The sequence below is a fragment of the Aethalodelphis obliquidens genome, unplaced genomic scaffold (genome assembly GCF_003676395.1).
Source record: "Aethalodelphis obliquidens isolate GAN/ISIS:26980383/991018 unplaced genomic scaffold, ASM367639v1 scaffold11, whole genome shotgun sequence".
In the NCBI taxonomy this organism is placed as follows: Eukaryota; Metazoa; Chordata; class Mammalia; order Artiodactyla; family Delphinidae; genus Aethalodelphis; species Aethalodelphis obliquidens.
The window spans coordinates 38,539,219-38,565,492 of NW_020837955.1; the positions used below are offsets into that span (position 1 = coordinate 38,539,219).

The 26,274-nt window shown below is 50.9% G+C and overlaps 1 protein-coding gene across 7 annotated transcripts in view; it reads right to left on the bottom strand.

Moving 5' to 3' along the window:
• Positions 1 to 26,274, bottom strand: part of CTBP2 (C-terminal binding protein 2) — a 166,913-nt gene that overhangs the window by 32,224 nt on the left and 108,415 nt on the right. For 5 of the 7 annotated variants that reach the window (XM_027112898.1, XM_027112894.1, XM_027112893.1 and 2 more), the window contains one exon: positions 19,252 to 19,411. The exons of 1 other annotated variant lie outside the window; for it this stretch is intronic. In XM_027112898.1, coding sequence (XP_026968699.1) covers positions 19,252 to 19,309 — 58 coding nt within the window. In that variant the 5' untranslated portion in view covers positions 19,310 to 19,411. Of the gene's footprint in view, positions 1 to 17,745; positions 17,781 to 19,251; positions 19,412 to 26,274 lie in introns of all 7 variants that reach the window. One more of the 7 variants, XM_027112899.1, reaches the window with a different exon arrangement.

Here is a 26,274-nt window from a genome sequence, read left to right on the forward strand (position 1 = left end):
CTCTATTACTCAGAGCCACTCTGTAAAACTGGGAGACCAAACGCCCATCTAGAGATGAGAGGGCATGGCCGGCCTGTGCCCGGCAACCTGGTGCTGCTCAGGCCACACGAAGAGGGTCTGGTGACGGGAGCTCGGGCAGAGCTGGCCGGTGTCCAGCAACAGTCTTAGCCCCATCTTCCTCTGAGAGAACACCGATCAGTTCCTTTAAACTAACTCGCAGGAAAGCACAGCAAGGAATAGCTTCATTAACCACCTTCTCTGCATCTCACATCACATTAGGCAGAAAACCTACAATGACCTCAGAGCCTCCGAGTGGCCGGGAGCCCATTTCACCCGTAAGGGGCGGGGTATTCCCAGATTATTAGGCAGAGAACTGGGATCCAAACACAAGTCCCAAAGATCACACTCCTTGTACGATCACTGATACACACCCCTGCAGAGGGGGTCTGAGCCATCAGGGTTAGGGGTGGGGTGCCACAGAAGAGGCGAATTGACCAAAGGGGCCAGATACCCAGGTCTGTGAAAGGCCCGTTAAGCTTTTCTGTGACTCAGGCCTGGCAGCGTGGCCCTCTGCCCTGGCACAGATAGCAGCTGGGATGCCTCCAGGCCACCAGGCCACAGCTTACCTAGATGCTGTCCTCCATGGACAGAAGGACCAAGTCCACACCCAAAAGGTCAGAGCAGGCCGCTTTGAGGAACAGATCGCTGTGGGATAAGCCCAGAGTCTCTGAGCCGAGTGCGCCAAAGCCAGAGTCCTGCCTCCCGGCCTGAGAAGTAACCGAGGAACAATGACAGTGATAAAAGCACCACTTTCAAAGCTGGCCCAGCAAAGGGGGGCACCCTGAGTGAGGAAGGGAAGAAGCGTGAACCAAGCAAAGGGCGACCTTGGACTCTAAACCCGCACCCAGCGGCCAGCCCGAAAGACCCTCCAAGTGCAAAAGCAAACCAGAAGCCTGCCGATTTTATCGACCTTGGACTTATTTCAGGTGTTTTACTTGGAATGGCCTAGCTGTCAGCACCTTGGAAGTACGTGGCTCCTTCCTGGGCTCCATCTGGAAGGGAGACTGCTGGGGAGGGGGGCCCCGGCCAGAGGAGGCGGCGAGTCCTGCTGGGTGACCCTGGACGAGTCCCCTGCCAGCTCCACGTGGCTAGGATTTCCTGACCGTGGAGGTACGTCACTCTTCAAGAAAGCCCGCTCCAGGGAGTCACTGGGCAACAGCCAGGACCGCGACAGCCTTCTCGGGCTACACCTACACATACAACCACCCTCGGGCTGGTTTGGGCAGCGTCCTCTCCCTTCGCCCCACCGCAACGCTTGCAGTTTGACGGTCATTCTGGAGTTCGAGCTCTGCCCTCAGCCTCCCCTGCCAGCGCACTCACGCTCCTCGGGGATGCTTCCCCGAGTGCTGCAGGCTCCCCACGTGCGTCCCTATCCTGGCCCTTGGTTCACACTGCAGTAACTGTTCTTTTATTAACTGGGCGGAGGGTGGGGGGATGCACCTGAAGCCCAGGCTGGGGTGCATCCACTTGTGAGCACCAAACATCTGACCCCAAGCCCAGAACACGGCAGGGGCTGGGGCAGTGCTGAGGGGACCAGCCCCCAGGGGTCTGTGCTCAGGAACCCTGCCCTGGACTGCAGCCCGGGAGAGGTCTACTTCCTTTACACATCTCCCTGGGCAGGCTGCAGGATCCTGACAACGGAAGAGCTGGTGTCACCATCCCGTTGCTCTGCAGGGCCAGCTCAGGGGCACGGTCCCCACATACTGACAGGCAGGGGTCTGGCTGAGCCCACCCTTCTTGGGCGGGCTCTGCTTTGGGGGTGGGGAATGGGTGTGATCAGGTGGCTTGGCGGGAGGGTGTCTTTGGGGCCTCATGGTGGCCTCCTCCAGGCTGATGGTTTGAGGGTCATGACCCTCAGAACCAGTGAATCGTCTGGACCCCATTCCCCAGCACAGATCTTCGTTGCAGAGGGACCTTCAAAACCAAAGGCAAGGACACGGGCAGAATCACCAGGCGTGCGTGGGCCTGACAGGAACAATCCTCCTTCTGATTCTGATGGGACTTCCTACCCAGGAGACCCGGCACGCACTCCCACGGTGCTGGAAACCAGTGCCAAGATATCAGTATCACATCCAACACTGCCACGCAAGTGACCAGCTCTGGTGACAGATAACGCTGTGACACCACCAGCCTCTCTCCCACACCCCCAGTATAAATGGGCTGCAGACACCCCTGTCCTGTCCTGTCCTGAAGGGTCTTTGGGCAGTGCCCCCGGCAACTAGATGGGGGTCACGGATGTACTTAATCGAGAAAAATGCCTGGAGGGAAACTGAAAAGGGCCAGAAAGAGAGCGGGCTGGGGCTGCATCTCTCACGTTGGAAGCTCTGAGGCCCCTGCAGCCCGTGTGTGGCGCTGTATTTGCGGAGGACAAGACCGTGAAGATGGCTGCAGCACTGTTCACGCGATGCACCCGGCTGCACCCGTCACAGGGGGCACTCGGGCGACGGCAAATCCTTGGCCGAGGTCAACACCATGTGACATGGGGGGGAGGGGGCATCGCTGGGTTAGAGCCGCTGCCAGAAGGTTCCGCAGCTTGTGCCCCAGTCGAGCAGGTCAGTGTGTAAACGACAGCAGGTCCACTGGGTACCGATACTCCCGTGGGTCTGACATGCGGCCCCACTCATCCCGCATCACGGGGGCTGGGGGCTGCCCTGGGGCCCATCCTCACCTGGTCACCCTCCACTGCCCGGTCCACGGACTAGCAAACAGGAGCCTGGTATTTATAGCAACAAAGCCAACCAAGATGAAGCAGGTAGTTCATGGACCGAGAAAAGCAAATATAAGTTAAAATATCTACTCCAGGATGTGCTGTACAACACAGGGAATAGAGCCAATATCTTGTAATAACTGTAAACGGAAAGTCACTTTTAAGAATGTACAAAAGATGAAAAAATTAAAATACCCAAAGCATATAAAAATAAAACCAAGCACTTAAAAACAAACAACCCGCCCACTGCAAACACTCAGCTCACCACTCCAAAGGGAGAGAGGAGATAAGCCCAACTCCTGGCATCCCCTGCCCCTCCGGATCAGAGGGAAACACGTGAGTTAAGCGTAAACCAGAATGAAGATTTATTCATGCTGGTTGTGCCGCAAATGTCCACGGCGGCTCGATCTGGATTTAAAGATCGCAGTCTCCCGTTTCAGCTCAGCAGCCGCAGCGGCAGGGCTGCCCCTGTGAGCTTCAGGTTTCTAGACCCGAGGTCTGCAGTGGTTTCCTTAACCGTGTATGTTATGGACTGTAGGTTCCGACAGATCCCAATCTGGCTATTGACTTCACGAAATCTGCCACACAAAATGCCATGTACCCAGGCTCAAAGCTCCCGGGGAAGCCAAGCTCCTACCCCGGTCGCTGACACACTGTTTTCGGGGGAGGGCTATGATGACACACTGAACGTTCGAGAAGGAATGAGAGGAACCACTGCTACGGGACAGATCATCTGATAGAGAAATTTTGTTGCTGGCAGACTTCCGACTGCAGACTTCTTGGCACTGGCTTGCTGCCATGCAAATGAAACAAAAATCAATATCCCTCGGTCTGCAAAACCGTGTGTTAACAATCACACTCCAAACAACTTAAATAAGATCCCTCACCCCTGTACCCAAATAACAGCGACTGTTTTTGTTAGAAGGCAGTGCAAAATAAACAGAAAAAGAGAAGAAAAGAAGGCAATTTAACAGGTCCTCCTTAAGCAAAACCTTTCCAGGACTTCAGTGTGGAGATAATCTTTCTGTGATTATGACCAAACCCTCCCGTTGCTTAGCAACACATAATTAAGGAATATGTTTTCAGATCCGCTTTGCAAGCCCAGCCATTATCAGATGAAATTACTGAAGCAACAAATGTCATCGCCATGCAAATTAGTTGGTTGCAAAGAAAGAATGTTTGACTGTGAAGGGGAAGACACAGGGCCTGGGAAATATTGTCTGACTTTCCTCCTGTCACACACTGATTAAAAAAAAAAAAGTCAAATAAATTTTATGATAAGACTTAAAAAGAAAATCCACACATGAGACAAAACCACAATCTACAGGGAGAGACAACAGAAAAATCCAACCAGCGTCCCTTTGGAAATAAGAAAGAAACGTGTGCGGAGGTCAGCATGTAAAGCAACAGCCATTTCAGTCTATGAGTCGCCAAATCATCAGCGGCTTCACCAGTGTAACAGATAAGCCTAATGCAGTATCTCAGAGCTGCAGGATCAGGCTCCCAGCCCCCACCCGTGGCTAGTTAAGGGGTATTTTCAAAAAGGTACAGCTTATTTTTACCACAATTTTCATCCCACCATCTCCACCCTATAATGCTAGTTATTCAGGGAAAAAAAAATCATTTAAAAAAGATTCAGTTTTCTAAACTATGTTGGGGAGGACGGGGGAAAGAAAGGAAGAAAGTTGATTTACAGCTTAAATGGCCAGGAAAGATTCCAGAGTCGAAATAAAAATTCTTAAGTGTTGCTCGGAGGATGCCCACCTGGAACTTTATCCAGACGCCCAGGGAAACACATGCATTCAATCACACTCGTCTCGTGTTTTGAAGAGAACAGCTAGGATCCTTCTCTCTTTCCTCAACTTGGAAATATATTCTTCCCTACAAGTAAGCAGAATTCCCAACCGTGTTTTCCAACATGTGAGGCTGAGTCTGTTTCTGAAACAGGGAGTTCTAAGGGCTTTCAACATCTTCCTTTGTTTAACACACAATTCTGGAAGCACACAGCGATTAATTAATTAGCTCTGCAGCGATTAATTCTACCTCTGATACTGTGTAGACCCTTCAGAGGTGCGTTTCCATGCTATAATGCACTTCTAACGGCAAGTGAACGATGAACGATTTATGGGAGGTGTTGGACAAATATCCCACCTTCTCCAAAGCCACTGAACGTGAACTGGAGAAACTGCCACCGCTCGTGAGCTGAGGGTTTCATCCTGTTCGGAATGATTTCTGGGTTTCTCCCATAAACACAGTGTGTTTCCTTACTGTAAAGGGAAATCCACAAATCAGCTTGAGCTCAACTAGAGAAAAGGGGAGGCAATGCCATCCCAGTGGGTCAGCCTGAACCACAAATCTATTTCACCCAAGAGAACGCTCGCCGCTTGGCGAGCTGGCCGTGGCGCCCGGTTCGGCGGAGTGTGTGTGTAAGCGAGAGCAAGTCCAGGGGAGGGTTGGTCTCTCCGGGCTTGGCCAGAGAGCAACAGGAACACGAGGACCTACTGTCCCATGCTCAAATCTCTGCCCCCACTGTCCCCTCCACGTCCCAAATGAGGAAAGGCAGGAAGGGGGTGCATTACTTGGTTCTGGTGCAAGCATGGTGGACACGATGATGGGGGCCCCCGTCCGCCGGGCCACCTTCTGGTAGGGCGAGTGGGGCGTGTGGAGGCTCTGGCTGGCCGGCAGCAGGGTGGAGGGCTCCGGGGGGAGGTTGGGCTTCCGCAGGAGCTGGGGGCTGCTGTGGGAGCTAGGCAGGGGAGACGCCACCGCCCCACGCTCCCGCTTCAGCAGCTCCATGGGCACCGTGTACGCTGTGGAGTAGGCAGTTCTGGGGCCCGGGTTAGTCAAGGCCACCCCGGCCTGCAGGGGATACGTAGGGCCCAGCCGCGCTGTCAGGGCGCAAGGGGTGGGAGAGCTGTACCCAGAGTTGGAGGGAAGGTGGGGGACTTGGGCGCCCACCCCCGGGGCAGAGTAGGTAGCTGCGGTCTCCAGGAGATGCTGGGATGGCGCGCTGGAGGGGCGGCGAGTGGGGTCTGCAGCTTGCGGGGAGGTCGCCTGCAGGGGCCCCGCCGGCTGGGGCCGCAGGGCCGAGGCGTCCAGACCAGACAAGTCACCGTGGAGCTCGCTTCGGTGGCTCAAGCTGCTGGAGCGCGTCCGGGGCAGGGAGCCTCCCCGGCCCTGCCTGCGCAGCTGCATCTCCGTCCTGCAGCTGCTGGCCAGACGGCTCAGGACGCGGGCCTGGCCCAGGTTGGGCGCCACACACTTGATGTCTGCATCCTCCATTGTGGACAGGACGGCCGGGGAGTCGAAGCCCTGCTGCAGCAGGGCCACCAGCGTGGCCTCGGCCACGCCCTCCGCCCTCAGGAAGGCCAGGAACTCGGGCATCGCACTCCTCTTGCTGCCTCCGGGCCCCCGGTAGGCGGACAGGTCGGCCTCGCAATTCTCATAAGGCGTCCTGGGGTAGACGCTTTCCCGGGCAGGTCCGTAGCCTCGGTTCAGGGCGCCCGGGGCTGTTCGCAGGCTGGCATCGGAAGCAGCAGCCGCTCCAGGGTCCACGACCAGGCACGTGGGGGCCGCCTGCCTGGCAGCGCTGGCAGAATCCATAGGCCTCTCGCCCACATCGCTGTAGACCTGGCTGGCAGGGTAGGCGGGCGCCTCCGCCCCAAACCTGCTGTCGGCCAGCTCCCCCGAGTACCGCGCAGGCAATGGGGCCTCGCTCTGCGATCGCTGTCCCTGAGGGATCATTTTACCTCCGGGATCCCGGTACAGGTGACCGGTGTCCTGCAGGACAGGGGCCCGGCCTTGCACTGGCTCCCATGTCATCCTGCTGCCCGGCGCTCCATAACCGGGCAGCGGCTGGCCAGCTCCCGGGTCGTGATGGTGCTGAGGCTCTCTGGGGGCCCGGGCGGCTCCGGCCGGGTCGCTGTAGTAATCCCGCGGCAGCAGGGCCCTGCGAGCTGACATCACCGCCTGTCTGCTGTCGTAAAAGGCAAAGTCGGGAACAGAGCTCTTCCTTCCGGCCACCGAGTTGTAGAAGGCCTCCCGGTAGCGGCAGGGCTCGGCGGCCCCGGGCATGGTGACATCCTGCAGCCCAGGGTTCGGCCGCTCGTACCAAGGTCCCTCTCCGCCTCTGTCCGTCAGGGAGCTTCTCCTCCCCAGAGCCTCAGCGATCTCCCAGGGGCCCTCGTACCACCCGGCAGCATCCCAGCTCTGAGATCGACCGATATTTACATGCCTGCTGGGAACCGGCATTGGAAAAAAAAAAATGACTACGGCCAAGGCAGAGGAGGAAGCCTTTCTTTACGAATCTTCAATTACATACATCAAACCCAGACCCGGCTGTATTCTATCCCTTCCAAGACAGCAGGGACAACCAACTGTGGGTTTTCTATTTCAAAGTATGGCCTAAATTATTAATCCTCCGAAACCTTAGTAGACAAAACACAACACTCACGGTAACTTTGCCTCACTCTCCAATGGTAGCGCCAGAGGTCTTTTCTTTATGGCTCAGTCCCAGAAAGGAGGCTGCATCCAGCCCGCCGGGCCCCCCTCCCGGCTGGTGCGCTCACATGGACCTCGGCTCTCTCAGCGTGCGGATTAGGAGCTAAATAAAACCCCGAAAGCTTTTGTTCCATGTGACATCTTGTTAGACTGATGAAACCGGCTGCGGGCTCCAACCAGGCCTCTCGACCCGCAACTGGGACTTATGTTCACACTGAAGCTCCGGCTTATCTCCCCCGTCCTCACCAGGGCACTTTTTGGACGAGTACTCCCTCCCCCTCCCGAAGGTGCCCCCACCGCCTCTGATCGCCTGACAGTGACAGGAGGAAAATAGAAAAAGACTGCTTTAATGTCGATTCACTCTTAATCTACCCTGATGAAACGTTAATCCATTGCACACGGCTAAGAACAAATTAAATGTGAACAGGCAGGCGGAATAAAAAGAAAAAGTCCTGCACAGTTCTAGAGCATGAGATTCCCCAAGAGATGGGCCAGGTCTGCAGCCCGACGCTTTGCCAATATTGAAATCTGGCTCTGAGATGACTCTGGTTACGAATCAAACGAGTTATTACATTGCTCGAGTCCAAATGGATTCTTTACCGTATTATCGTAAAACACGGATCCTTTCATACTGCCCGGAAAAACAACAACGGTGACGGAAAAACAACCCATGCGTGTAATCTAGAATTTATCATTGTAAGACTGCAACAGAGGTCAACAACTAGACCCCAACATTATGAAGCAAAGCTGGGAGGGAGGAGGCTGCATTTGAGGCGTGTCTTCGTTTAAATCTGTCTGCAAGGAAAGCAGAATTCTAGCAAGCTTGGCCTGGCTCAGATCTCGCGGATCATTTTCCATGTTCCCATAGATTAAGACTTTACATAGCCCTCCGGGGACTTCAGGTGCAATAATGCAAAGAACAGCAGGTATTTAGATAAAGGGAAGCTCCACACAGGAGCATTAAAATATTTTCTTAAACATACAGGCAGGTCCCCGAGAAGTACCACCACAGACTGGACCGGGATCTTCCACCTGCAGGTTCCACGACAAAGAATTCACAACGGAAACAAAAGCTGGGAATAGTGAGGCTACAAGGGCTGTGTGCAGTTAGAACGTTAAAAAAATGGGACAATGTGCATATTTGCAGCCATTAAACTTGAGTGTTTCGTCTTCACCCATACGTCCCTCAACCTAAGATGCAACTATAGAATCTTTAGCTAAAGAGAATTAACTGTTTAAAAAAGAAAAATTTTTTTTTGAATGAGCGATACTGAAAATTTACTGTGAAGAGGAAAGTGGGTAGAAATCCATTTCTGGGAACTAGAGGCACACAGTAACGCAAGACAGTTTCAAAGGGCAGTGCCCCCTCATCCTGAGCAGTACATATATTAAACTTTGGGACAAGGTCTGTTTAAACCAATGTTACTCCCCAAAGAGCACTGGTCCCCAAAAGCCAGAGCTGACTGGCTACTGACTGACTACTGACTGACTACTGAGGAAATGGTCCAGGCGCTGCCTGGGGACACAGCACAGGGACCCCAGTCTGCTGCTTGAACACAAACCATGGCCTCTATTTCTGACCCAAAAATGCCAATAGGGCCTCAAGTGAACTGGGAAAAAGCCCTGGCAGATGGCAAAGAGACTCAAATCCTCCCCCAGTCCCCTCCGTCTCCTAGGATGCAGGACAGGAAAAAAAGAGAAAAATGAACGAGCCGCACTGCAAAACGCTGGGTTTCCATGTATGAAAGCAGCCTGCGGGTGCCAATTCCTCTAATTCCTCTGCTGGCACATTTGCCATCATAGGCTGAAAGGCCCGGGCAGAGGAGACAGAGGCAACGGGCCTGGCCACAAACAAGACAATATTTACACATCCCACCAAGAGCCTGAGGATGTGTCCACTTAGAAGATACATCCAAAAGGACAGGAAAACGTTAGCGCCCCAAACTCAATGGAAACAGCACTATCTGGTTACAGCAGATCCCTTCCAGGCTCTGTTGGGCAGATGGGTTTTCTCTTTGGGGCACTGTTCAGAGCCAGGCGCAGCTTCCTCCCCTCCGGAAAAGGGAGGGTGGAGAAAGATGGGGCAGTCTCGGCGGTAACCCTTCTAAGAAGGATGACAAGCAGACAAGACTGTGTGAAAACAAGCCTGGTGTACGCATCAGGCGGGACACACCTTCACCCCAGAAAGACACTAACCTGACGACCCCTCCGGCAGCTCCAGCCCACGCTGCCTTGTCACCCCCTCTCCGGGTCTTGGCTCTTTTGGCCAAGAGGGGCCTTTGAGGCCTCCTAGTGGGGGTTCCATCCCATTGTCGCTTTCCCTGCCACCTCCCTCCTTCCACCACTGGTCAGAGAACACCGCTAGCTGGGCAGGAAGGGCTGCAGCGGTCCTGCCTGACCCTTCGAGGTGACCAGAAAACAGGGCATCTTTGACATCCTCTTTTCCTTACAGGACCCTCATTAGAGGGCTTCAACATTTGTTCAGTCTGTACCCAGCCTTGTGCTGGGTGTTTTGCCCATAAACGATTCTACAGGCAGGAGTGATTATGTCACATCCCAGGTGCTGGGATGCAGAGCTTGGGTACCCGGTCCAGGGCCACGGTGCACAGGACCCAGCTCAAACTCCAAAAGCCAACGCTCTGCTTTCTGGAATTCCCTGCACCGACCTGGGGTAACAGTCCTGCTGCTGCTGGACAAGGGGAACCTCTTTAACAAAGTAATTCTGTTATTTCCTAAGGTTCCCCAAAACCCCAAATATAAATGTCACTTATAAAATTAGCCACTTGAGTATCAGAAAGTAACTCCTAAACAGACAACTGCCTCAACTTCTCGAAACGAGGCGCAGTGGGCCCTCGCCAGAGTCAGGGCCCCCAGACTTGAGCCAACAGACGGCACCAGCCTAAGGCGTCATCAGTATTATACCATCTCGATGCTTCCTTCTTCTTCCTTCCTGTCATAAAGAAACACAACATGGGGTGGTGTTAATGCCACAGAACGCCACTTGTGGTGCAGACACGTCCCTTCAGAAGTCATCTGTGCCGAATCTTTTTGCCACGGGGTAGCTGTTGGTAACTCACCCAGATTACGGATGACCTGAAGCAGTTCGAGCCCTCCACTTCAGCAGGACTACCTAAGAGCATGCATACCCCATGGCCCCCAAGAAACAAGGAGCAGGTTTTTGAGAAGGTGCGAAGGTGTAATGCCAGGGGCAGAACAGCAGTGAGCAGAAGAAGCTTCAGGGAGGCGTCACCCTCCACCCCAGAACGAGGAAGCCCAGGTTCGTTTCCATCAATTTCCGACCCATTCTGCTTGGAAGCCACCCAAACTCACGTAGCCTCAGCTTTGCAATCTGCCAAATATTATGACAGATGTTTTCCTGTGTTAGGTAAAAACACCTGTAACTGGACTTGCACTTTTCTAAACACTCTGGCGGATTTTTTTTTTATTTTTTAAAGCTTATGCACAGTCTTTAGGAAAGGGCTGATTTTCTGAAAAATCTCATGTTGACTAAATAAAGCGAGATGGGACCAATATCTGAAAGATTAATGAGTCTCTCAGACTTAACTTTTTAATCCTGCAAAGAGTCTCACTACAGAAAATTGCATAAAGGAAAGAGCCACCTTCTGAAAACTGAGGAACAGGCGAATCCAAATTCTCTTGCAGACAAAATAAACCCAAGGTAAAGCTGACCCTATAGAATCGTCTGAACAGGACCTCAAGGCTATAAGCAACACCCCCCAGAGCCGACTGTCGAATTCCCCGGGCAACATGAGGCATCAGTTCACGACTGTAGAGACCTGAAAACTCTGAGATGACCTAGACAGTTCCAGAAAAGCAGGGAATGAAATCCAGGAGGCAGACGACCATCCGTCCCTTCCACCGAGCAGTCCTCGGGCAGACTGCCCACAAGCATGTCATGTTCTGATCAACACGACGACCTGGGAAATTGCTTGAAAAGAATGGGAAATAGAAGGACTGCTCTGGGGTCTAGTCCTCACTTCTTTCTTTAAAACAAAGAAAATAACAACAACAACCATCAGGCATATGGTGGACTCAGCGAATCTCAAGGCCAGACTCCCATGAAGGTCACTGGGTCTGACTGCCTGTCCCCTGACAGCTGTGCCGTTTCCGCCAGCCTGGTGGCAAGGGATGCTCACCCCTTCTTAGGAGGAGACTCTGCAGCATTACTTGGCCAGCCTTCCCCGTGCCGGACCAACACTAGCCTGAGGCTTTCCATCCCCTGGCTCTTCAGTCCTTGGGGCCAGGAGCCCAAGGCAGCTCTGAAAGCAAAGGCGGAAATAAGAAAGCCCCCGAGATGCCTCCCTGCGCCTGCTGTTTGCCAGGACGAGGCCGCTGCAGCGCGCTCGCCCTCTGCCCCCCACGGGGCAGCATCTCCTGGGGGACACTGCTGAGGTTAGTGGGTTACACTCTGCTTTCCGGCAGAGACGGCCAAAAATAGGCCCATGACATCCCACTTCCTACTTTTAAATATGTACAGGCTGTGTTGGGTTTTTGTTTCTGTCAAGTGCTTTAGAATTTATGTTTAAAAACAGCTTTCTGCCTTTAAAAAAGTTTTCTTTCCTTCTGTCCCCACAGTGTCCCCTACCAAAGCAACTTACTTGGCTAGTCTGAATCAGAGAGGGGGACACAAACCCCAAGTACACTAGCAAAACAGCAAACAGGGTTTGGCAGGCCTTTAAGACAGCCTCCGTCTACGTGACGTGAGTACAGAGACAACATTACCGTAACCGACCAGACATTTCAGGCATCCCAGGGTCGACGCGGCATCACAGGCTCTTGGATGCAGGATTTGGGCTCCTAATTTCCAACCTGGAGCAGGAGGCTGTACATCATCAGCACAGCCCTCCAGAGAAAACCCAGGCTGCGAGGTGGGGCCTTGCAACCCAATGAGCTGCCCTCTGAACAGCCCCAGGCCTCCCGTAACTCACGATTTAGCCATTTTCAGCGAAAACAAAGGCTTGCGCGTCGCTCCTGACTTGGTTTCTTGACTGGATGATAAAACTTAGTGAGAGCCGCATTATGAAAATCAGGCTGGATTTCCACATGTTATGGGATTAAAAAGTCTCTTTTATGGCATGTTTTGAATGTGCCGGTGAAGCAGAAAGTGTGAGCTGAGACCCCAGGTCGGACGCAGGGCCTGGGCAAAGCACAGGGCAGAATCTACCTGCAAAGGCTTTCCTGGATCCTTGACAGCACCTGGCGCAAAGTCCGCCTCAGGCTGGTGCTCAGTGACCTCTGCTTCCCTCCAATAACAGCTCTTCCTGCAAAGTCTCAGCATCTCAGGTGACCCGACTCCCCTTGACGTTGCCACTCTCACCCCAACACGCTCCTGTGTTATGACTCCTCATCTCTGTCGGGTTCTGAGTATCAGGAATGGCTTCCTCTCACCTTGGTTGAGGTCCCAGTCATTTCCACCCGCCAGGGTCCAGCTCAAATAACCCACCTCCAGGAAGCTTCCTCAGTACCCCCCCGCTGTCACTCTGTCCCCAGTCCAAAGAAATCTGCCACCTATCAAAGGCGAGAGTACCAGATAATCCAGGGAATGAATCCACCTGCAAAGACATCCCATGGTTTTCTCACTAAGGTGGCAGAGCCCTGTCGCCTCCTGACATGTCCTTCTTGCATTCATCATGAGCTCATTTGTTTGACTCATGGGTTGTAAAAACTGACCTGTTGAACAGGACTCTGTACGAGGAACAGGACTTGGTGGCAACAGCCAGTCTTCGCCCTCAAGGAGAGTATGTTGTGACGGAGAAAAGGACAGAGAGGTGCACACGATCACCAGGGAGCCCCGACCCACGGCCGCCCCAGCCTCTGAGCCCAGGTCCAGGCTGAAGCAAGCACAGCCCCTCACTTGCAAGGACTTGGGCACAGTGGGCATTGAGCAGAGACAGTAGAGGAAGACAACAGCCCCCAACGTCTGACACTGCCTGGCAGGGACCCACACTGTCCCGGCCCGCAGCGCTGTTTCTCACCCGGGGCCCTGATTGTACAGTAAGAAGACAGGCTTTAAAGACCTTCTGAGGACAAGAAAGGACTGATCGTCCATGCTGTTTCACCCATTCCAGAGTGCGAACAGGAAGGGAGGACCCTCGTTTCCCAGGACTTGAGAAACAAGCTGATGGGTGTTCCAGCCCCTCTGCTGTCCATGCAAGAAGGACAGAAAGTGTGGAGACGGCGGCGAGCAGGTGCACAGCGATGTCCAGAACATGCTCCCCCGGCTACTGCACAGCCCCACTACTGGTACCCAGGAGGTCATTCCCCGGACCTGGAAGGGGAGCCCGCCTTTCAAAAGGGCCACCCGAGGTCTCTCTGGAGACGCAGGGCATGCCTGAGCTCTAGAGCAAGGGAGTCCATCAATGTTCAGGATGCTCATCAAATAACGGTTTGGTGAGCTGAGTGTAAGTCAGTCAGGACAGGAGGCTCACTCCACGCCTGTCATTTGTAAGGTTCTGGAAAAGAGCTCAGAGGGCGGGAAGCTGGCAGCAAAGCGCATCTTGGAGTTCTGGCATCACGGTCACCCCAAACACTTGTGATTAGGTTGAGCTGTGTGGGACAGCCTCTGAATTTATGTGGGGCACCATTTGCGGGCCTCCAGCTCTGCAAAGCCAGGTCACTTTGCTGTCCTCAGACCTACTCTGACAAAGGAGGCTTGGCCTGGAGGTGCTGGCACCCCGTGAGGCGTTTGTTAGGCCTGGAGCAGATCTCTTTCCTCAAAGTTGCAAATGACCAAAATGAAACGCACCCTGAGCAAAGCAGACGAGGCAGGCAGCTCACACTCGGGAGGCGTGATCCCCAGGGGCACAGAGACAGGTGTCGCCCACCTGGGGGAGAGCGTGACCCTCCCCGGTGGGCGCGAGAGCCAGAGCAACAGCTGCAAAACAAAACCCAGACACTGACAAACACCCACACCCGGCCATGGACTAAAGTCACCACACCCCAAACCCCAAAGTGGAAACAGAGCTGCCTTAACAGGCTGCTTTTAAAAATGTGGGGAGTTTAAAAAAATCCACCAACCGAGGTGAGAGCCCATCGGCAAGTCAACAAGTGCAAAGAGTAGCTTAAATCTGCATTTCACAGATGAGGAACAATGGAGAAATAATACAACCTGGAACCTGACTCTCATCTGCAGAAAGCTGAGGGCCGGGTGTGGGTGCTCGAGGGGCCCAGTCCTTAGGTGACAGCGGGAACCCCGGGGAGGCGCCGCTCTCCAGATTTATCTTAAAACCAGGGCCTGATATTTCTCCCTCACAAACAATGTCCACGAAGTTTCAACGTGACTGTCCCCCGCCTTTTCTGATCCTTTACCTGAGCACGACGTGGCTTCATTATATTCGTTTATACTACAGAGTTTTAAGTCATGTCTGGTTGACTATTATATATTTACATAGCTAATGTAATTATCACTAATCACGTAATTACTGGAAATGTACATAATTGCCTCATCCAAACATATAATTATAATGTATAGCAACATCATGAATCCCATTTTTAAGATCTACATTTTGGGGCTATTTAAAGACATTTATTAGAAATAATTGTGGACTGCCTATAGATGGTCTCGACGCCGTTTCATGGTAAGGTGCTCCGAGTGCTTTAAAAAACAAAACAAGTAGTGATTCTATAATGCATTTTCTTTTAAGACGGGTGAAACAAAAAGCACAGAAATAAAAGACAAAATGATCCTGGCCTGAGTCTACAGATTATGCTCTTCCCGTGGGGAAATACAGGTCAGTCCTGCCCTGTGGGCTCTGATGCGTGTGAGCCAGGCAATGAGATCCGCCCCTCACCCCAGTCCTCCCTGCAGGGAGCACACAGCTGGCCTGGACACCCTCACCACTTCCACCACCTCGACGACCTAGAAGCTCTTAGACAACATCTTTGCTTCTTGAATATTCTGGGACCATGAATGAACTTTCTTGGGGGAACGGTCCACTGAGATGTACTTTCACAATGACGAGCTCATCCCACTAAGAAGAGCACAGTGACACTGGGAAAAAAGTTTTCTTCCACCTCATCCCTGCAGCATTTTCTGACTTTTCTCGTCCTCTTGGGGACAAAGATTCCCAGGATTTATAACTACGTGTTTAATAGACACCGGTTTATTAGACAATTTAACAGACAATAGAGGTTGGCCTCTATTTCTCCCACATCCATCCAACCAACCCGCCCATCTTCCTCACCGCCTTTTATTCTCTGTTCTCATAAGAACATCCCAAAGGTAAGGAATGTTGAATTCGACTGTTTATTTAAAAGGAGGTTCATACCATTTCTTTTTTTCCTGCAGAGGAAAGAAGTCCTCTCCTGAATTATGTGATGAAGGGGACTGACTACAGCTCAGCTGATATAATCCTCAGGACCATTTTTCCACACATATAAGACATTCAAGCAAAATGAAGATGAAATATCTACTTTTTTTCCAAATTACATTTTCAAAAGCAACAGGAAAGAACGGTGTTTAGTGATTTATTGTACCATAACACACAATAAGGTGTTGTAACAAAAGGTCATCAGCAAGCCCATTGTGGTATATTACAGTTCTACAAACCTAGGCTCCAGAAAATGCTTTTCTGGGTTACTTTCACAGTGATGAGGGATAGCAAGCCCTCTTCTCTGGCCAACAAATACTTGGGGCAAATCAAACCAGCTCTGCCATGATGCAGTTACGTATTAAAACTCTCTGTCTGGTGCATTTCATAAATGCAATATTTCAATTATGCCAGCAAACTAAACACAGGGGAAAAACAAGACCTACATTATACAACAAAAAGAAGAGACTGCAATTTGGTCTGACCAGTCTATCCGCAGACTCTGCTCCACAAAACCTTCACACAACAGCACTCTAGGATTATTTGATATTAGGCATCAGGAAAGATCAGAGAACAAATTACAAATATCAAAACAGAAGGATTGCTTTAAGAAAAAAATCTGGCTTTTAAGTCAGCTTGAAAGACCATTATTCTAACGGAGTTGGATGGAGTCCCGAAGACTTTGGGTGGCGAGAAGCGAAGCTATCCTCTATACTTTGCTTAATCTCGAGCAGAAACATCCCCTTAGAGGCGCAAAGGTGCAGATAGATTCTGGGCACATGAAGATTGATGGACCGGGTCACAAGGGGACTGCGGTTCAGAAGGAAGAGACCCCAAGGGCTGCTGTGGAAGGTTTCAGGGAGGAAGGGACTGGGCCTCGGGAGGCAGGTAGGGATTCTGGAAGCAGTACTGGCACAGGGGTGATGCTCAGATCCCACCAGACTGGCTCAGCTGGAGAAAAAAGGTTCATTCGAGGGGTGGGGGTTGGGGGGGTAGACCCTGGAGGTCATCAGAAGCCTTGTCTGGCTTGGGACCCAAAGCCAGGGATTTGCACTGGGGTTGGCAGCAGGCGAGAGGGAAGAATTTGAAGGAATATGTGTTCCCACAGATCCAAGAGCATGAAGAAAAATCTCCTACAAGCCTGGAGCGGAGCAGGGCAGCTTCATGGCTTTAATCATAAAACAAAAACAGAGAGAGAGCGGGGTGGGGGGGGCAGGGAGAGAGGGAGAGAGAGAGAGAGACATACAGGAAGTCCCTGGGGTGTGGGCGGCGGGAAGGAGAGAACTGTTTGCTGAGCCTGCTGGACTTCCAAGGAGAACATTCAAGAACAGTTAGTTCAGGTTTACAGAACAGAGACTGCTGGGCATCCAAAGCCAGGGACGGAGGTGCGTGAGGCTTTCAGGAGGAAGAAATAACGGAATCCACGTGCCGATTCAAGGGCAAAAGCCCAAATACAGAATAGCAGACTGCCTGGGCGCAAATCACCGACTGCTCTGTACCTCGCTGGTAGCACCTGGGAAACGGATGTCCTGACCACCTGTCCTGACCATTAACGGCACTAAACCAGCTTATAAATACAAGGAGCACCAATGAAGCATCTTGGAGCAGCTGTTAAACTTCATGGGACACCAAGTGACTGTTCGGGATCATGGATTGTAAATTACACTTGAGTAACTCTATGTCATGCATGTATCTTGATAGTGGCTATTGAGAAATTAAAGATAAAACAAACCACTGCAACTGTCTCAGGACACCGTTCATGGATAAAGGAGATGCTGGAATTTGTTATAAAAAATACGCTGGGGACTGGTGAACCAGGCCTGGGAGAGAGGGTGCGAAAGAACCGCCAATGGTGTTGCTGTCACCAACCACCCTGGACAAGGAGAGCAAAGGCCCCTGGTGCTTCCATCCCATTCTTGTCTCAGATGTGCTACCTCTAGATAAATACTGGGGTTGGGGTTGGGGGTGGGGGGTGGAATCGGCCCCATAGACATTCCTGATACTAACCTTGGAAAGTTGATCCACTAGGGCTTTCTGGACTGGGGACTCAGTACCAAAAATGAAGCACCTTTACACAGGAGGGCAGAAGTACAATTTAAAAACCCCCAAACAATCAGGTGAACCCAGATTGTGGGACATTGTACAAACCTACTGGCTTGGGCTCTTCAATGATGTCAATGCTTCTGAAAGTCAAAAGGACCAGGGAATTATTTTAGACTAAGGAGACCAAAGAGACATGACAACTAAATGCCACCTATGTCCCTTGATAGGTTTCTGCACACAGGCAAACAAACCGGCTAAAACAGACGTGTGGGGGAGATGTGCATGTGCCGTCTATGTTAGATAATATGCTGTAATGAGGCCCAGTTTCCTGGGGGTGATGACGGTGGTGTGTTTATGCAGGAAAGGAGCCTCTAATACATGCCATAGGTACTTAGGGATAAACTGCTGCACTACACATTTCTCTCAGATGGTTCTGGGCAAGTCCATCCATCCATCCTCCATCCATTCATACACACGTATCTCTATAAGGAGAAAGCAAGTGATAACAAATGTTATCAACTGGTAAATACAGCTGATGGGAATACCAGTGTCCGTTGTACTATTCTATCAGGCTTTCTGTAGGTTTGAAAAATTTTTTAATATTTAAAAAAAAAAAAAAAAATCCTTGAATCCCAAACCCCTTACACTGCAGCAGAATCCCAGGGATGTGGAGGGACAGTCAGTGCTCCTAAATTCTTTTAGGTCGGAGCTGTTGCAGGGCAGACAGTCACACAGTAGAACACGCCTTTAATGCCTCCACACCGCTAGCCTGAGCCACATCTACAAACAATTCCATATGGACGGCTCCTGGGAGATGCTTTCCTGGGCCTGAGTGAACTGGCCAACTGGTGTGCTAGCATATTCGGGGGTCGGGGGCGGGCTGCTGAGCCCACCCCGCCCAGCGGCTCCCCTCCTGAGAGAAACCCTGCAGTGAGGTCACGGGTAACCACGCCAAGCCAAACCCAGCCGACAGCACGGACACCAGCCGGCTAGGAGCACTTCACGCCAAGCCCAGGTCCACTGGCGCTGGATTTCTAACCACTCCCTAAGGAGGAGAGGACGGTGCTCAATCCACATCTCAGAGTTTTGTCCCCGGGTTTCCACTAGATTTTAATCCTGTTTATTTTTCCTTTCATGAATAAAAAACTTCCAGACATTTTTCAAAGATACCAGGGACGTGAACAGATCATGAGGGGCTATGCTGGGCTCCTGAGGAATATCTCAGAATTTGTGCTGGTAAATCTTTTAATTCAAAACAGATAAAGTCCAGAAACTTCCGCAAGTTTAAAAAAAAAAAAAAAAAAGATGGTCCTAATATGCAGTGTCTTTCTTGTGCAAATTGATCTTGGGACAAAATGGACCTCAGGGCCTGCTTCCCCCAACTTCTGTCCTAGCCCCACCCCTGCCCTGGAAGCGGGCCTCAGCCTACTTGAAGGTCAGGCCTACTGACCACGCCAAGGACACCACCAAGGACACGGGCAGAGCGTGTGGGACGGTGGGAGGTGCTGGGGGTGGGGTATGGGTCGCAGCCAGGCTAGGAGACCAGCTGCAGGATTCCAGGGCGGGTCTACGCGACTTTGGTGAAAAACCGCCAATCACGCTGGCTCTTACCTTCACAAATTCTGTCCAATCGCTGTCGCTTGACTTTGTGCTTATCCACAAGGGCCATTCTTTATCGAACTTTGCACCTCTCTGATTCAAAAGGCAAAGCGGTCCTCTAAGAACTTAGGGGCCCTCGCAGGAGTCTGCGGGCATTACGCCACTACGCGCCCTGAAACAAGGAGAAAAGAAGCCTTACTCGCTGGACACCCTGGGGGCAAGGACGACAGGTCATTCGGGCGTGGCTGCCGCTTGCTACAAGGGGACCTGCCCTCGGGCGCTTGCTCTCCTCCTCAAATGCTGGAGCTGGATTTGCTCCAAGTCCATGGGACAGTCTCCCGCCTCTGAGGGAAGCACACGAACACGCACAACTGTCTTTGGATCCTGAAAGTGGTAAATGGCAGCATCTGGATCTCTTGCTTTTGACTTCGGGGCTGTAAACACCAATTACTGACCAGCCTGAGTCATAATACTTTGTACTCGAATGCCAGAGACCAAGCTATAGCCAGTGGGGCTGGTCCTGTACTTCTGTGAACCGCAGAGGGGCGGAGTCACAGATCAACCCACACCACCTAGGAACACATCCCAGGGGCCTCCGGACCGAGATGCAGACACCCAGCTGCCACTACTCTCTCAAGGCCTTCTGCCAGGAGGTTCACAAAACCTTTCAAAACTGTCCTTTGGCCACCGCTCAGCACCACACAAGCCCCTTGCCCCACCGCCTGAGAACGGGGCAGGAAGGCATGCACCACCTAACCCAGGCCAGTGCCACAGCTGGCATCGGCTGCCCCACACCCGTGGCGTCTCAGGCAGAGGAGGAAGGGTCTCCCATTGGGGCTGGGGTATTTGGGCCTCTCTAGAGGGAAATCCACATGCCACACCGCCTGAGGAATGGGGAGCCCAATTCGCAGATAAAGTCGGGGCTGTGTGTTTGGGAGACCCTGACCTTCATTTCCTGCTCAGCCAATGTACCAGTTGAGGCCACAAATTATCACCTGTAACCCCCCAAAGTCCCACAGCTTTTGACTCATTACTGCAGTTATTCTAACAACAACTACTAGCGCACTCGCGCACACGCACGCGCACACACACACACACACACACACACACACACACACAGTTGTCCTCAGTTACCCAGCAAATGAGGAGGAGGTTAGGAGACAAGCGTGAGGCTCCAGGGTTAATAATGAGGATTATTACGTATGATCATCAGTTACGCAAAACGCTGGGAGTTACTTTCTCAAAGGCCGGAATGCAGGTCTGACTATGAAAAGGTAGGCGACTTCCCGGAAGTTAAAGACTAATTTCTCAGCAATGAGGCTGAAAAGATTTATGGCAATAATTATGTGATTTTTTAAAAAAGAGCTAGGGAAAAAGAAAAAGCACAATTTCTACTCACAGAAATAATTAATGCGACATCCAAGAGACACCAAACCCTTTCCAAACCTGGGACGTTCCCCACCCCTGGAATGACCCTATTGGACAAGCGAGGAGATGAAGCCGTCCTGAAGCAAGCCAGAGCAGCACCGGGTTGACGGGGCAGGCAGCTTTCTAAAATTCTGGTTTCACTTTTGCTGGGCTGTATGAAAGGTAATCATGCAAAGGGGGGAAGGTGATTTCTTACTGGTCAACTTGAGACAGACAGGCAGAGGAGCAGGACCTCTGATCCAAGGGTTTCTGTCCAAGAGAGACCCTCAGAGGCTGGCTGGCAAATTTGATTTGCTCGGGTCCAGGCTCTGATCAGCGGACGGCCCCTCCTTGGCTCTGGTGTGGAGACACACCCTGTGTTAGCCGCCACATCCAGGGTGAGAGAATTAATTAGTTAATATTTGTGAAGTGCCTTGGAGATGAGAAATGACAGCATTATCATCCGAGGCAAGACGGGCTTCACACCCTCCTCCTCCAATTCCCCGAGTGAGGAGGCATAATCATTCTTTTTGCTTTCCTTTGAATTTTAATTTGTATAATTAGATGGCTTCCTGAAAAATTGATAAGTAGAATCTCGATTATGCAATCAAAGGAAAGATCAGGCATCAGCTTACACAAATTGTCTGCGTCCTTTAAAAAAAAAAAAGGCAACTGACTTGTGTGGCTTTGGGGGGGGTGGGGTCTCTCTGTGGCTGGCCCTTCCACGGGGTCCCCTCCAGCTGCGGCACCCACCCCTGTCTCAGACTGAACATGCTGACAGCATCCAGAGTCGTGAGGACACCGGGCGAGTCTGGTCTGGACTTTAGAGCAGTGACCACGGACTAATTCACGTAGTGTCAAACCCCTCCCCTCAATCGATCCCTCCCCCCCCTCCGTCCAATATTTCTTTTTAAGCCAGAATGTATGACATTCTTGCTTAAAAAGAAAGCAAGAATGTGTCAGTGTATGTGACATTTTCCTCCTTGGTCCTCTGAAGGAGCGAGCTATTTACCAGGACTTAATTAACATGACCCTCTTCCTAAGGACAGGGACAGGCCCTCCTCAGAGCCGAGCTGTGAGCAGCGTCCCTGGCTGGTGTCCACGCCGAGAATGCCGGCACCCTGCTATCCGCACTGGCCCTGGGAGCCCTCGGCGGGGCCCCCCAACGGAAGCCCACCTCTGTCTTTACTTTACACCAGTCTCCACTCACAAATCACGAACTTTTTGCCACTGAAGTTATCACTACTGTCATCCATTGACACTATCTGGTCAATGTTCAACCACAAATAGATAAAGGTCCACATAGGGAAGAAAAAGCAGAGGGGGATGTATTACACGGTCTCACTTTGGCTGAACCTGTTAACCTCCACACCGTATTTGTGGGTGGCAGGAGAGTTCTAGAACCTCCATGTTTGTACAATGCAGATGATGTTGCTTTGCGTTCCAAAGCGGCCGTGAGGGTCAGGTGAGAACACGCAGGAGAACATCTGGTGCCCAACGGCAGGCCTCTAAGCGCCACTCGTGCCCTCCTCCGGCGAGAGGCCCCCCTGGATGCGGGCGCCAGTCACACAGGAGCATCCCTCCTGCTGAGGCTGGAGGTAAACCTCGGGGGGAACTCAGGAACGGTCAAAAGGCAGTTCAGGTCTTTTCACAAGTAGGAAGGGTGTACCGCTGTCAAACCTGACAAGAAAAAAAACACTACCTTCTCTCCCAAAAGAGAGATACTAAAATCACAGGGCAAACCACAGAAAGGTCTACCTAAAGTTTTGTTAGCTTGAAATGAGGGGTGTGAGCTAGGGCTGAAAGATTTGGTGTCAGGGAATTCAACTTACTTCCGAAGGGGAAAGATGCTTGCATAAGAAAGCTACTTAGAGATTCTTGATTACTAGAAAGAAGATACAGGTATGGAAGATTTGTCCACTTGTGGGCTTCAAAAAGAAGCATGAGAGTTAAGAAAAGGGAGAACAAAAAGGAAGACTTCATTTTACAAACAAATGCAAAACACCCAAAGTGAGGTCGTGAAAAACAAAAGGTTAGCCCTCATCAATCATGGTCTAGGTCTACCGTTAGCAGCCCTGCCTGCCAGGACCAAAGCACTGCAGTGCACAGAAACTCAGTCGTCACTAATTTACATGCTTAACATCTCAGGTAAGTTTTTAAGACCCCCTCAGTTTCTTTATTCTGGTTCCTAGTCTTTGTAAAGATTAGGCAGACGAAGGAATTTACACAAAGTAAACGATGTCTTCAACGGTGTCTTTCAAAATGAAAATTCCCCTAAAACCAGTTAAACGTGAGGAGAGCCTTCAATTCTTTTAAGGAAATCTACTTAAACACTATGTCAATAGAGAAACTAAGTTTTACGATATGATAATAAATTAATATTATCGTAGTTAAGCAAGTATTGCCGAAGTTCTCCGAGTGAACCCCAGGAGTCTTCAGAATACGTTCCATTGTTAAACCTGCAAGTGGGGGTCAGGGGGAGATTTAAAGTCTGAGAGGTTGCCCCGTGACCCAAGGCAAGTAGAAGAAGCTCCTGCAGCCCCAGTAGCATTGGTGCACGAGGTCTCCCAACTTTCCAAGCCTGGGATCCCTAAAGGAATGACATAACTCCTTGGGTCTCCTCTACCACAGCCTACAAGGCTCTCCTGATGTGGCAACAGGGCCATTTACCAACTTCTGAATGACCCAGCAGGGAGGCACCATCCAGGTTAAGGCAACACCAAGCACTTGTTACCACAGGGTTAGTGCGTTTGCATAGTGCCTTGAGAACGCTGGCCCACCAATGACCACAAAACCCTCTTGATTCTTCATCTCGTCCCAAATAAAGCCACAGGGCTTCAGGCTACCTGAAAAGAACTTCTTCCAGAATCTTCAGAAGCCAAACAAAGGTGAACAACAGATGACAAGCTGGGTAGAATCCTCTGAACAGGTGGATGTGGGTTTTGTTTTGTCAACCATACCTGAAGGACCAATTAAAATCCAGATGGAACAAAAGAAACGTTCTACAGGGGGGAGGCATCGTGGGAAAAACACAGGCTTAGCCTTTGGTTAAATGGTTGACATAATACCCCAGTTAATAACAAAATAATTAAAACTACACTTTAAGGAAGAAAAAGAAGCTTTGGGGGAAGATCTGTTATGGGAAATGTACTGAAGTCAATTTTGTCAATGTCCCAAAACAACTACTGCTCCCTAATTATAGCTCAGTAGCTTTGGGGCATATTTAGGTTTCGGAGGGAGGAGGAGAAACATATGGTTCAGGCATCTAGTGGCATTAAAAAGTGCACAGGGACGGCTCCCCTCCCCCACCCCAGGGGTTACCAGCAAGACCCTTCAATACACACCGGAGCTTCACTCTGGTTCCTGGAGCCTCCCCCATTGGGCAAGGCGGCTCATATTTCCCCAGGGAATGCCCAGCAGCCCAACCCTAGGGTGACAAGGTCACACCCTGGTCACATGCCCTCCATCTGATCCATGGGCCCCACCCTCTGATCCCCTGGGGCTGACGCAACACCAATGTCCCAGTGAAAAGTGCAGATACCTCAAGAGCTATTAGCACCGGGCCACCGCCCTTTCCAACAGCAGAGGTCAGCTGGCTTCACAACTCAGATGGAATTTGAAAAGGGCAAGCCAGTGTTTACACCATGTTATGATGGACCCCGAAACCAAGCAATGACATTTCTATACTAGGACATATGAACATGCTTACCCAACTGGATTAATATACAGAAGATTAAAAATAATTATACACACACACACACACACAAATATACAATTCAACAATTCAGGCCAGGTCAAAATCTGCCACCAATCTGAAGGAGACAGAGAAATGAAAAATGAAGACTCTGTAATCTCTGTTGAGCTTGTGACAGCCATGAAACACAGAAAGCAAGTCTTTTAGCAGGTGGAATCCCAGTGCTGGGGTGAGGTTGGAGGCTGCCTATGTGAAAACCACGCTTCCTGGGACGATCTCCTCGGCCAGCAAACAATTTCTGAGTGAATCCTTCTGCCCGGTTTAGATTTAGAAAATACATCTCCTGGTGTTAAATGCAAAACTCAAGAATTCTAAATATTTTCGCTTGCTAAAAGCTTTCATCAAGAACAGAGGGCTTGGGCAGAAACAATTCATGATTTTCCTAATTGGCTGTTTTATTTGTGTCATAATGAAAATTAAGTGTTGGTGAAGAAAATAAGATGCTTCTGTGGTAAGGATTTTCACACATTTTTAAAGCACCTGACTTACAAATATGCTTTAAAAATAAATATATTCGTTCTAACACTAAAGTGTTCTTTAAAAATAAAAGCAAAACGAAATGAAAAAAAGAGGTAAAAGGCAAATAAGCAAACTCTCGTCCCGATTAAGAGGTGTTACGTGACCCCTTTATTTCCATTGTGCTGAGACTGACGAATCAGAGAAACACGGATGAAATTTCTCCTTTCCCAATTTTCTGACCCTTTCTTCCTTTGGCACTTTTGATCTGTAGCTAAGTTTGGTTGAACAGGGTGAAGGGATGAGCATCCTCAATTTCTCTGCGGACAGAGGAACTTCCATCCAGACCAGATGACTCATCCGTTTTTACAGATCACATGCAAGAAATTATTATAACAAGTTTATATCTGAGCAAGTAAAAGTGAACACCATACAGAGGAAGAATCCAGAACGTTGGAAAGTTTGGGAAGGCCTCATAAAATGCCTGCAGAGGAGCGCTGGCCGTGGTGAGGATTTTGGGGTGGCCACTCTGTGCCCCAAAGGTCACCTGAAGGTGATGTCTGCAGACTGTGAAACGCCTGTGCACCCACATCCATTAGCTGTGCTCCAGTGCAGAATAAAAGCCTGCATAACTGATGGCCACTAGGGGCTTGGACCTGGGGGCCACCAAGGCAGGAGCCACCAGGAGACAGCTAACTGGAGGTTATATGTTAAACTTGTGCTAAACTTTAAAACAGTCTATGGAATGGAGGTGGAGGTGCCAGGCGGGGAGTAAAGAAGATTTAACATTTTAAAGGCAACTTTGGATTATTCGGCTTATTCTAACATATATGAATTGCACTTGTATTTAAAGGAATTAGTTGGTTATCAAACAAACAGCAATGATGAGATCTTAAATGTTTAAAAACCTTGATGTGAGATTTTTTAAAAATTTATTTATTTATTTTTGGCTGCGTTGGGTCCTCGTTGCTGCATGTGGGCTTTCTCCAGTTGCGGCGAGCGGGAGCTACTCTTCGTTGTGGTGCGCGGGCTTCTCACTGCGGTGGTGTCTCTCGTTTTGGAGCACGGGCTCTAGACATGTGGGCTTCAGTAGTTGTGGCACGCGGGCTTCAGTAGTTGCAGCACATGGGCTCAGTAGTTGTGGTTCACAGGCTCTAGAGCGCAGGCTCAGTAGTTGTGGCGCTGGGGCTTAGCTGCTCCGCGGCATGTGGGATCTTGCTGGACCAGGGCTCAAACCTGTGTCCCCTGCATTGGCAGGCGGATTCTTAACCACTGCGCCACCAGGGAAGCCCCTGAGATTTTTGAAGACGTCTGCCTCTTGATTTCTTGCTACTGGGTGACCCTAAATCCTAGACTGGCTACTCCGAGTGTCCACTTTCCTCAGGGGACACAACTGCTTTGCTGTCCTTGTGAGATCC